The sequence below is a fragment of the Electrophorus electricus genome, chromosome 5 (assembly GCF_013358815.1).
Source record: "Electrophorus electricus isolate fEleEle1 chromosome 5, fEleEle1.pri, whole genome shotgun sequence".
NCBI lineage: Eukaryota > Metazoa > Chordata > Actinopteri > Gymnotiformes > Gymnotidae > Electrophorus > Electrophorus electricus.
The window spans coordinates 867501-879812 of record NC_049539.1 but is presented as its reverse complement, the minus strand read 5'-3'; the positions used below and the strand labels follow the sequence as shown (position 1 = coordinate 879812).

The following is a 12312-nucleotide window of genomic DNA, read 5'->3' as shown; positions in this document are numbered from 1 at the left end:
GGTCCTTCATCAGCTGTGCAAGCAAAGGGCTTCCATGTATGTCTAATCATAAATCCTCACAAGTGAGCAGAAGATGTCATTTATAGATACACAGTCCACATTCTGCCTGTGAGGTTCATATTTGCAGGTTTGTTTATGGTCTGTGAGTAACTGATGAGTTTTCTGTACTTCTCCAGTACACTCGATTTAACAAGTAACCATGAGAGTTAAAGTGGAGAATGACAGCTTTTAATTCAAGCACAGCAAAACATTTTGTACAAACCACATATAATCTGCACATTGCCTGTGACTCAAGGTTAATTGACAAATGAACATGATGTTAAATACAATGATCATTTTTATTTCTTGGTTGCAAAAAGACAAAAATTTGTCCCGTAGAAGTCCGAGGATGCCGGGTATCTTACCACGTGGATCTTGTGGGGAGACAATATCATCTCCTAATTTCTCCTTCTTAGTAGCGAGTGGAGGAAAGTCATGCATGAAGACTTTTTAAGTGTTACTGGATTTTAAATGTTATTGCAAATTTTTCAACATACTGTACTGTATTTAATGTATAGTTGAATATATTTTAAGATATACACAAATTCATAGATTATCCTCCATCAACAGAAAAAAAAACCTATCAACAGAATGAGAGAGAAATGTACTGTTATCTAATTATAGAAATTTATTTCACTTTTTAGCATACTGCTCATAAGATATATGATGTCATGGAAAGACAGTATGTACACAGCCACACCAATGACAAGTGGAAAGAAAGTCATTATGTTGGAAAGCAAAACTTTCCTTTTATTAACCCAGGACATAGAGGTTTTACAGATATTAACCCAGGACATAGAGGTTTTAATTGTATTAAGCCAGGACATAAAGCAGAACTGGCTAATCAGAGGGCGTTTCTCAACACTGTCATCCAGCACTAAGGAAAATTGTTCAGACTTCTACAGCGTTTCTCCCATTCTGCAGATCAGTTCTGGTTCGTATGAGAAACACATGCTTACTCAACACACAAAGATTATGGGACAATCTTTACACCTAAGGCTTTTTACTCAACGTCCTGAGGCCGTTGTTAATCAGATGGTGCCTGTATCCGTGGATTCCTTAGGACGCCATCAGGCGCTTTTTAAAATAAAGGAATGCCAGATATGTGGCTCCTCCCAGCAGTCCGGTCAGCACCGCCGCTCCGAGGAATGACGGCGCCCTCTTCCTGGCCACTCGGAATGCTGTGGGAAGGACGGCAGATATGAGGATGTTGTTGACGTGTCCAAGCACCCGGCGGAAGGTGGGTCGCTCCAGGACGCGCTCGTAGTATGCTTCCAGGTTCATTCGGGTCCCGTTGCCCCAGTAACGGCGGGACAGGCCCAGGAACTTGAGCCGGTGAAGGGCGACAGCCAAAGAGATGTCAGCTATGCTGAAGAAGTCCCCACACAGCCAAGACGGCTGACTGCCCTCCTCTACAAGGAGAGAGAGAGTCAGGGAATAAGGGAGTCAAGTAGTCATGGAGTCAGGGAGTTATGGAATCAAGGAGTCACGGAGTTAAGGAATTGGGGATTTGGTTTTTCATGGAGTCATGAAATCAGGGAGTCAACGGGAGAAGGAGTCAAGCAATAAGGAAGATATGGAGTCATGCAGTCAGGAAATCATGGAATCACAGAGTAATGGAGTCAGGGAATCAGGGAATCATGGAGTCAGTGAGTCAGGGAGTCATGGAATCATGGAGTCAGGGAGTTACGGAGTTATGAAGTAATGGAGTCAGGGAATCAGGGAATCATTGAGTCAAGAAGTCACAGGGTCTAGGCAGAGGAAACCACAGATCAAAGTATGAGTTAAATGATGACAGAGGACAGTGGAAGGAGTTGAGGGATAATGGGTAATGTTATTATTTACCCAAAAAACACTGAATCTAAATCCTCTTGGGTTTGAGGGTGGGTGGGACAGAGGGTAGATGGTGTTGAGGATGGGTGGTGTTGTGGACAGATGGTGTTGAGGGTGGGTGGTGTTGAGAATAGGTGATGTGGACAGATGGTGTTGAAGGTGGGTGGGGTTTAGGGTGGGTGGTGTTGGGGATGGGTGGTGTTGAGGGGTAGGTGGGCCTGAGGATGTGAATAGATGGTGTTTCAGGGTAGATGGTGTTTGGGATAGAAGGTTTTGAGGATGGGTGGTGTTGAGAATAGATGGTGTTGAGGGTGGGTGATGTTAAAGATAGATGAAGTTGAGGGTGGGTGTTGTTGAGGATAGATGGTGTTGAGGGTGGTGGTGTTAAAGATAGATGGTGTTGTGGGTTTGTGGTGTTGAGGGTGGGTGGTGTTGATAGATGATGTTGTGGTGGGTGTTGTTGAGGGTGGGTGGTGTTGATAGCTGGTGTTGAGGGTGGTGGTGTTAAGGATAGATGGTGTTGATGGTGGGTGGCATTGATAGCTGGTGTTGAGGGTGGGTGGTGTTAAGGATAGATGGTGTTGTGGGTTTGTGGTGTTGAGGGTGGGTGGTGTTGATAGATGGTGTTGTGGTGGGTGTTGTTGAGGGTGGGTGGTGTTAAGGATAGATGGTGTTGAGGGTGGGTGGTGTTGATAGCTTGTGTTGTGGTGGGTGGTGTTAAAGGTAGATGGTATTAAGGCAGGGTGGTGCTTAAGGTTCACCTGGTGTCTCCTCCGCCCTCCTTTGCAGCTCTGTCTCCACTTGGTCCATCACTTTCTCAAGCTCGTCCAGAATCTTTTTCAAGTACTTGACATTATCGTGGTCAAACAGCTTCGTCTGGGAACATCAGGACACGTCTCACTCACACAGCACTAGTAACTACTCAGGTCTCAGCACTAGTAACTACTCAGGTCTCAGCACTAGTAATTACTCAGGTCTCAGTACTAGTAATTACTCAGGTCTCAGCACTAGTAATTACTCAGGTCTCAGCACTAGTAACTACTCAGGTCTCAGCACTAGTAACTACTCAGGTCTCAGCACTAGTAATTACTCAGGTCTCAGTACTAGTAACTACTCAGGTCTCAGTACTAGTAATTACTCAGGTCTCAGCACTAGTAATTACTCAGGTCTCAGCACTAGTAACTTCTCAGGTCTCAGCACTAGTAACTACTCAGGTCTCAGCACTAGTAACTACTCAGGTCTCAGCACTAGTAACTTCTCAGGTCTCAGCACTAGTAACTACTCAGGTCTCAGCACTAGTAACTACTCAGGTCTCAGTACTAGTAACTACTCAGGTCTCAGCACTAGTAACTACTCAGGTCTCAGCACTAGTAACTACTCAGGTCTCAGTACTAGTAATTACTCAGGTCTCAGCACTAGTAATTACTCAGGTCTCAGCACTAGTAACTACTCAGGTCTCAGTACTAGTAATTACTCAGGTCTCAGCACTAGTAACCACTCAGGTCTCAGCACTAGTAACTACTCAGGTCTCAGCACTAGTAATTACTCAGGTCTCAGCACTAGTAACTACTCAGGTCTCAGTACTAGTAACTACTCAGGTCTCAGCACTAGTAACTACTCAGGTCTCAGCACTAGTAACTACTCAGGTCTCAGCACTAGTAACTACTCAGGTCTCAGTACTAGTAATTACTCAGGTCTCAGCACTAGTAACTACTCAGGTCTCAGCACTAGTAACTACTCAGGTCTCAGCACTAGTAACCACTCAGGTCTCAGCACTAGTAACTACTCAGGTCTCAGCACTAGTAACCACTCAGGTCTCAGCACTAGTAACCACTCAGGTCTCAGCACTAGTAACCACTCAGGTCTCAGCACTAGTAACCACTCAGGTCTCAGCACTAGTAACTACTCAGGTCTCAGCACTAGTAACCACTCAGGTCTCAGCACTAGTAACTACTCAGGTCTCAGTACTAGTAATTACTCAGGTCTCAGCACTAGTAACTACTCAGGTCTCAGCACTAGTAACTACTCAGGTCTCCGAGGGAACGTGCTGGCGTGGGACACTCACTACTTACTTTCAGACGCCTCTGTTTTGCGATGTAAGCGTCTTTGAGCTCAGGGTGAGCCTCAGCAAGCTTCTTCAGTTCTGACTCTGTATTGCCGATCTGTGCTGTGACCGGGTGCATTTACAGCCACAGTAAGGTTGATGTGTACATTTATGTTAACAAAACTACACGACATCATCCGCTGCTTGCATTTGTGCTCCGACTAATGAATATTTTGGCTGGATCACAAACTCACTGAATGAACTTATGAATAAAATCTGAACAGCGCCTAAACCATTCCTACACTGTACCCCAGATTTCAACGCATCTGACCTGTAATGTGTGACATAACTGTATTTATGATAATCTGTTAAGACTGGAACACAAAAACAAAACAACAACAGTGTTACCACGTATGCGGGTGGAGGCGTATGCTGGGATGTGGGAGTCCACGGTGATCTCTGGGTGGAGGATGCAGCCGTGGGTGTAAGCGTTCATAGGGAGGGAGTCCAGGAGCTCTCTGTAGTGCTGGACTCTGTGGTAGTACGTACTATCCAGGGGTGGAATGAGCTTTGGGGTCCCCTCTGGGAAAACAAGACCGAGCCAAACAGACGCTTGCGTTCCTCTAGCGGAGGAATTCTTTAATTAATTTAATTAATCCAGTCGCTACTTGAAAGAATAAATACACAATTAAAACAAATTCAAGTCAAGACATTATTTCAAGTTACACAAAAAAAATATTTAAGCATAATTCTTTAAAGGAAAGTATTGAAGCTAGGCTGCAAACTATAAAAACATTATAATTAGTTGATTGAGAATGGGGTTAGTGGGTGAAATCTCATGTTTGAATATGCATGATTTGCCTTAGAAATTGACATCAAAGTTAATATAAGAATCCCTCAGTCTGTTCGGTAGCACTGGAGACACATTTAAGGACATGCACAATGAAGAGCTCGTATCTTCTGTGTTTACCATCCTGAAAGGTCTGCTCCAAGTAGTCCAAGATCTGGCTGGGGTCACACACGACTCGGTGGCGGTGAACGAGCACGGGGACTTCGCCCGCGGGGTTCAGGCGCATGAACCAGGGCTCGTTGTGCTCGCTCAGAGGCAAGCTCACGTCATACTCCTCACACTGCAGACCTTTCTCAGCTATCGCCAGTCTCACCTCAAAAGAAAAGACACAAACACAAACCGTAGTCAGGCTCACAGCGCTGCACGCCCAGGCTGTGCAGGCCGTGAGAATCACGCCGCCGGTGTCGCGTCGTTTGGTGTCGAGGCACGAGGCTCGGTATGGATGGTAACCTGCATCTCCAGCAGGACTTTTACAGAAAAGCGTTCTGAACTCGGTTTCTCTCTTCGTTTAACACCAAGACGTCTTCACCCACGTTTACATCACGCCACACTGCGCCAGGCCAACACGGAGCGCCTCCCTGTATATCATTTAACAACTGCAAAGTAAACGTTAATGTGCACGACAGCGCGCGTGTGGTGAAGAGCAGAGCACGGGTCGCGGTCGCGTGTACCGTAAACCTCTCCGCTACGTGTTATGTGTGGCGCAACGCGCGCTGTCCGGGGTGGCGGTGCTGATGCTGCGCACCTTCTGCGAACTGAACGACTGGGTCCAGTGATACAGAACCAGCTTGGACTCCTTCTGGCTCGTGCTCGCTGCTGCCGTGCCGTCTTTTGGCATGTCTGGATCTGATTCGGGTTTAAGGAGAATCTCCTTCTCGTCCTGCGCTTCCCTGCTGTTGACTGCGGCCATTTTAAGTGTCAGTAAATGGGAACAACCGCCCCCCAGTGGCTGAGGTGAGCATCTGCAATAACAGAAATATGTGAATTGTAACCGCAGTGCAGCGATGAATTAAAAAAAAAAGATGTTCCTTCTCATTTTATTTAATCCACACCTGTTTTCTATAATTAGGCTATATTTTAGTTCGGAAATTCAAAAGCTTAACGTTTAACCCAAATGTCCGAGTTGCGTACTGAGCTGTTTTGGTCAAGGTCTCCAGCGCCAGTAGATGGCACCACATCCCTCCTTCTGAAGGCGTAAATATCCCTGATAGCTTGAATCGACTGTTCGTATGTATGTGTGAAAAGCTACTGCCGTGAATCGCGTAGACTGCTAGTTATCTTATGCACTTGTACATGTTATGATACATGCATGGTCTAGATGCTTAACCCAGACACTAGACCAGTTCTGGCCTGTTACCTGCACATGGGCTCGGGCCATCGCATGGCGTCACGACGCAGCCACGCCTACGTCTGTCTAGTTGGGCTAGTTGACGTCAAATACAAATGCACTACTGTACCAATGTATCACTTGATCTCCGTCATGCACAAAGTGAAATGAGTCCATAAAATAAATCTTAACAGCGACCTTAGTAAAAAAGAGTTTTTGGAAACATCGGGTTTTTGGAATGCACAAATAATAACGTGATTTTGCATAATTTAAACTATGCCAGTTTAAAACAGCATAGCCCAGTATATCATTACCATTATCCCTGTACATTACCCAGTACAATGGCACACATGGAACATCTAACGTTACTGGCACCATAAGATACTGATAAGATATTTTCTGTTACGAGCCATCTTATATTCCTAAAATGGTCTCAATGAGACATAATTCTTTTTTAACACCACATTGTTATTACTGTCATATTTTATGTCTTAAATATGTGTTTCTAACTACACTACCACGATATGTTTTGTGTAGGTTCGGTATTGTCAGTGTACACTTAAACAATTACGCCTGACTGTTTGGAAGCGTAAAAGCAGAGAAACTAAAGCAGACAGCCGTCAGACCAACCCAAGTTAACTCGGGCTTTACTCTCCACACTACACGATAAACAAGCCTTGCCTAACTTTTAGGTTTGGCATTGTCCATTTTTATTGATTTATTTTTTTTCTGGCAAACTGAAGAGAATGTGTTTAGAATGTTTAAATACATAACACGCTTTAATACTTTTTTAAATAAACACCTGACCTCCCGCGAGCATCAGGCGTTTGTTTATTTTTGCGAATATCTTGTGGTTTGCAGCCTACAACAATGCAAAGGGCTCCTTAATAACGCAGCTTTAGCACGCGACCTCCGCCAGTGACTCGGCGCGTGCACGGGGCGGAGTCAGAGTGATGATGGTCATCTGGTGGCTTCTTTCCTCCCCGGCGCCGGTGCCTCGGTCTCCCTCCTTGTGCATCATCGCGCGCGTGTGAGGGGGGGAGTAGGGACGCACCGATCCTGCCTCCCCATCCATACTCGCGCAAGCGCGCGCGGCTGTCTCCGTGTGACCGTGTCTAAAACGCTTCCAGTCCTCCGGCATGCAGCTTGTACGCTTCTAGTCCCCGGGGCTGCGGTCTTTACCGACACCGTGTCACCGCGCAGCGTCTGACATTCGCACCCGCGTGCCGGCCGATCTGTGTTCCGAATGACGGGCGGACGTTTCGACTTCGACGATGGCGGCACGTACTGCGGCGGCTGGGAGCACGGGAAAGCCCACGGACACGGCATCTGCACGGGACCGAAGGGCCAGGGCGAGTACTCCGGAGCCTGGTCCCACGGCTTCGAGATAGTCGGGGTGTACACCTGGCCCAGCGGGAACACGTACCAGGGCTACTGGGCGCACGGGAAGCGGCACGGGCTCGGCGTGGAGGTGAAGGGGAAATGGATCTACCGCGGGGAATGGAGCCACGGGTTCAAGGGTCGGTACGGAGTCCGCCAGAACCACAGCACACCTGCTAGATACGACGGGACCTGGAGCAACGGGCTCCAAGACGGGTACGGGGTCGAAACGTACGAGGACGGGGGTGAGTGGCACCGAAACGCGCACGGTTGGACGGGTAGAGGGAGCCCTCTGGATGGAGATCAGAGGAATATATGTTACAAGTACGCGGATCAAGATACGGTGAACACCTCGAAATGCTGATTTTAGCTGACGTGGGAAGCGCGTGCACGCACTAGACTGAACGCGAGAGGCGCGTGCCGGATCGTGTTGCCCCGCGTGCGTCTGTGGGCTGCGACGTCTTTAACCGCACGTCTGCAGGGACAGTCACAGGCAGTGATAATGCGACACGATAAAAGTCGCCTTTGTCGGGGGTTAAAATCCACAAGTCCGGTGAGTCCGGCCCTAAAGACATGGAGCACGGGCCACGCCGGTTTAGCGCGCGTCAGTGTGTTATCCGCGCACTCACGGACGCACCTTTAGGGTCACGGGAGGCTCAACGAGTTGGCTCACTGCAACAAACGAGCACGAGTGCTTTACACAAACAGCAATAACTATATACTTACACATAAACAGAGTTTATAAGGATAAGACAAAAAAAGAATACAGTTTAAATTTGGAAAAGTTCATCTAAACCTGAAAAATTTGATATCTTTCTGATATCTTCTGCTAGCTGTAGTCAGTGATATGGGTTCCATAATAAGAAAAGGCTTACTAGTCACATTTTGGTCAAGTACACTTTCATCAAAAAAGAAATCTTACAGATGAACAGTAGGAAGTCAATCATGTCACAGAAGGTAGAATCAGAAGGAGAATGCAGTCTCCCCCGTGTTCTCTTTAAGCAAAGCACTGCTGTCAGCCATGGCTAACATGGAAAATCAGGTTTATAGGTCGAACTAGAGTTTATGCAACGGGTTTCCCAGGAATATGTTGACCTTTACAGTAAATGTGTATGTTATGTTTGTTATAATCACATCATGTGTTCCAGTCTCTGTTTTTTTTCTGTTGCTAAGGCACATACCAGGGCCAGTGGCTGGGGGGGACGCGTCATGGTTACGGGGTGAGACAGAGTGTTCCGTATGGAATGGCCACGGTGGTCCGCTCCCCGCTCCGAACATCACTTGCATCGCTGCGGAGTGTGCAAAGCAACGGCGCCATACTGCAGGACACCGTCCCTGTGCCGACAGAGCAGCCCGTCAGTAGCCGCGGGGGCTTCGTGCTCAACTTCCACAGTGACAGCGAGGCGGCGGGGGTGAGGAGGAAGGGGCCCTTCCGCACACGCTCCCTGTTCGGAAGCCTCCGGCAGCTGCGCAAGTCCGAGTCAAAGTCGTCCATCTCCAGCAAGCGTAGCTCGGCGCGCAGCGACGCCGCCATGAGTCGCATTAGCTCGAGCGACGGCACCTCCACGGTGAGCTACGGCGACGAGGAAAGCGTGGCCGAGCACAGCACGGACGCCACCACCACCGAGACGTACATGGGCGAGTGGAAGAGCGACAAACGCAGCGGCTTCGGCGTCAGCGAGCGCTCCAACGGCATGAAGTACGAGGGCGAGTGGCTCGGCAACAAACGCCACGGCTACGGCTGCACCGTCTTCCCCGACGGAACCAGGGAAGAGGGCAAATATAAAAACAACGTGCTTGTGCGTGGGATACGCAAGCACCTCATACCAATCAAAAACCCCAAAACCAAAGAGAAAGTGGAGCGGGCTGTGGACAGCAGCAGGAGAGCCGCTGTCATCGCCAAGACGAAGGTGGAAATAGCTCTGTCCAGGTAGGTGACCTCTGACCTCCCATGGGGCGGCGGGGGGGAAGAACCTACAGTGGCAGTTGCAGGTTTTGGTTGTTCATGGAGATCCAGGACCGTCGTGTACGCCTGAGGTGTTGTCTGTTTGTACCCATAAAAGCTTGTTGTTTGCTGTTTGTTTGGGTATCAGTTGAGGGAAAAAACTTATTTGTTATAACGCAAAACATTTACCTCAGACCTTTCTCCAAAGCAACTTACACTCACGGCTGAGTACAACTTTGAACAATTATGGGTCCTTACAGTGGCAACTTGAACTGACAACCTTGTGATTACTAGTCTAGTACCTTCACCGCTTATTTAATTGTATGATTTTGCCCATCTTCTGTGGACTACTATGATACTGCTTCCAGTGCCATGCACTGTAGTAGAAGAAGCTGGAATATTTTTGATATATTTGACTCATATTATAGACATGAACATTATGGATTTCACTATAGTTATGCAGTCTGTCTGTGTTCCCAGACTAGTAAGATGAACCGGTCACTTTATCCACCTTTTCAGCTCATTTGAGGTTTGTGTTATACTGTTAGTGTTTTTATTAAACCAGTTATTAGAAACAGCATGCCTAATTTATCACATTAGTGTAAATAAGCGAAAACTGATTTGGGGATTTCTGGGAACATTATTACATAGATATGAATCTAGAAAGAATCCCTCCAGCTAGTGGGCAGCGGACAGTTTTTTCCTGCAGTTCCTGCTACCTGATCTGCCTGTGTATCAGTTTCTTGTGTGCTCCCACAATCTGTAAATAGGCTCTGTTGGGTCTCTATAGAAATGGGTGCTTCATCTCCATTGAACCACTGAAGTTAGTGAATTAGCTGAGGTTGTTTGGCCATGCAAACATAATGAACCTGTTCACTTAAAAAAGAAGACGAGGGCAGGGGAGAATCTGAAGGAAGACAAACAAATCAGCTGGCAGAGAGGCTGCAGAGGTGTGTGGGCCACTCCTGGGGAAGACAAAGTTTCAGCATGACACATTCAGCTGGCATTAGCAGCCCTACCGTGAGGGTGGACAGCAGGCCAGCCTGCGAGAAGTACGCAAACCGCTCACATGAGTGAAAGTAAAACCAGCCCATTGACATATTAAATACCTCAGTGAGATGTTAAACATGAAAGCCAAAAATTCTAATATTTCCTATATATAACACTAAAATCTACTACCAAAATAAAAATAAAACATAAGGGTGAATTGTGGGTGAATTTGATTGTGACAGTGGAATCTGTGTGAGATGGTTTTCTGTCCAAACAACTGCACTAATTTTTAAAACTGCAAAAAGTAAAATTTCATTGGGCTCTTTTACTCCCCACACTTGAGTTGTGTTATGTAGTAAACATTCCACACTTGAGTTGTCATGTAGTATGTGTGTGTGTATATGTGTGTGTGTGTGTGTGTGTGTGTGTGTGTGTTGTGTGTGTATGTGTGTGTGTGTGTGTGTGTGTGTGTTTATATATATATATATATATATATATTTATATATATATATATATATATATATATATATATATATATATATATAAAATTAAAAAAAAAAAAATTTTTTACTCTCCACACTTTGCGGCAGACTGTGAACAGTTTAATGTATGGAAAATGTTGACAATATTATAAGTAAAAGCTAACATTTCCGCTCGGATCCTACTGAGTGACATCAGTGGTAATGTTTGCATGTTTGTGTGGACTTATCTGTCCTGTCATAAAATCCCAGGATTTACAGTGAAGCACTTTCACACTGATTAAAATGAGCTCAGATTTGCTGAAGAGTCCTTTTCAGCTCAGCTCGGAGTTATTCAAGCAAGGCCACACAGCAAGGTGTGTATGTGTGTGTGTGTGTGGTGTGTGTGTGTGTGAGTGTGTGTGGTGTGTGTGTGTGTGTGTGAGTGTGTGTGTGTGTGTGTGTGTGTGAGTGTGTGTGTGTGTGTGTGTGTGTGTGTGTGAGTGTGAGTGTGTGTGTGTGTGTGGGTGTGTGTGTGTGTGTGAGTGTGTGTGTGTGTGTGTGTGTGTGTGTGTGTGTGTGTGTGTGTGTGTGTGCCTCTGAGGACTTCTCCTTTTGCTGGAAATCAGCCAATCAATAGCAGTAAGCCGTCCTGTTTAGTTTGTTGACACAGTGCACACACTACAGATATCTGAAACCACAGCTGTGCACATAAACGGGCTCACGTCATCTCTTACAGCAAGCCCACGGTACATTACACCACATTCAATTATACTGGGTTATAAAGAATGACACATGTAACTAAAGAGCAGTAGAAGCTACTAGCACGTGTGTGTGTGTGTGGGTGTATTCGTTGTGTGAAGCCTGAGGTAGGTTAACCACACACAGCTTGGTATTTGTCTCTCTTGGGAGAACCTCTACCTCTGTTACACCACCCCACCACACACACACACACACACACACACACAAATATACCCACGCACACATACACACACACATATACCCACGCACACACACAAGGATTTTTACTGGAGCTATGAAATTAAAGTCACTTTACTGTGCCTTTAACATGTCTGGTTATGGTTCTGCAGAAGCGTACAGGCGTGTGTTACCTCAACTTTTAAGCAAACACAATAGAGACACTAGAACCTGTAAACAAACACCAGTACAGACACCAGAACCTGTAAACAAACACCAGTACAGACACCAGAACCTGTAAACAAAGACAGTACAGACTCTAGAACCTGTAAACAAACACAGTACAGACATCAGAACCTGTAAACAAACACAGTACAGACATCAGAACCTGTAAATAAACAGTATAGACTCCAGAACCTGTAAACACAGTACAGACACCCGAACTCTACTTCCAATGGTGGGAGCCCCATTCACAGTTACAGAGGGACGTGACCTAAATTGCCCATGTACTTATTCCTAGAATGTTGT

General features: G+C 46.4%; 2 protein-coding genes across 2 annotated transcripts in view; one reads left to right on the top strand and one right to left on the bottom strand.

Moving 5' to 3' along the window:
- Positions 1 to 212: 212 nt before the first annotated feature.
- On the bottom strand, positions 213 to 7168 carry gdap1 (ganglioside induced differentiation associated protein 1). The gene is made up of 7 exons (XM_027021401.2): positions 6999 to 7168; positions 5512 to 5728; positions 4887 to 5079; positions 4325 to 4498; positions 3945 to 4039; positions 2634 to 2748; positions 213 to 1451 (listed from the first exon to the last, which is right to left on the bottom strand). Exons 1-7 carry the CDS (start codon positions 7166 to 7168, stop codon positions 1099 to 1101), a joined length of 1317 nt encoding a protein of 438 aa, XP_026877202.2. The 3' UTR covers positions 213 to 1098.
- Positions 6934 to 12312, top strand: part of jph1a (junctophilin 1a) — a 24194-nt gene continuing 18815 nt past the window's right edge. The window contains exons 1-2 of the mRNA XM_027021413.2: positions 6934 to 7718; positions 8647 to 9403. Of these exons, the coding sequence (XP_026877214.2) occupies positions 7340 to 7718; positions 8647 to 9403 (1136 nt within the window). The 5' untranslated portion in view covers positions 6934 to 7339. The remainder of the gene's footprint in view (positions 7719 to 8646; positions 9404 to 12312) is intronic.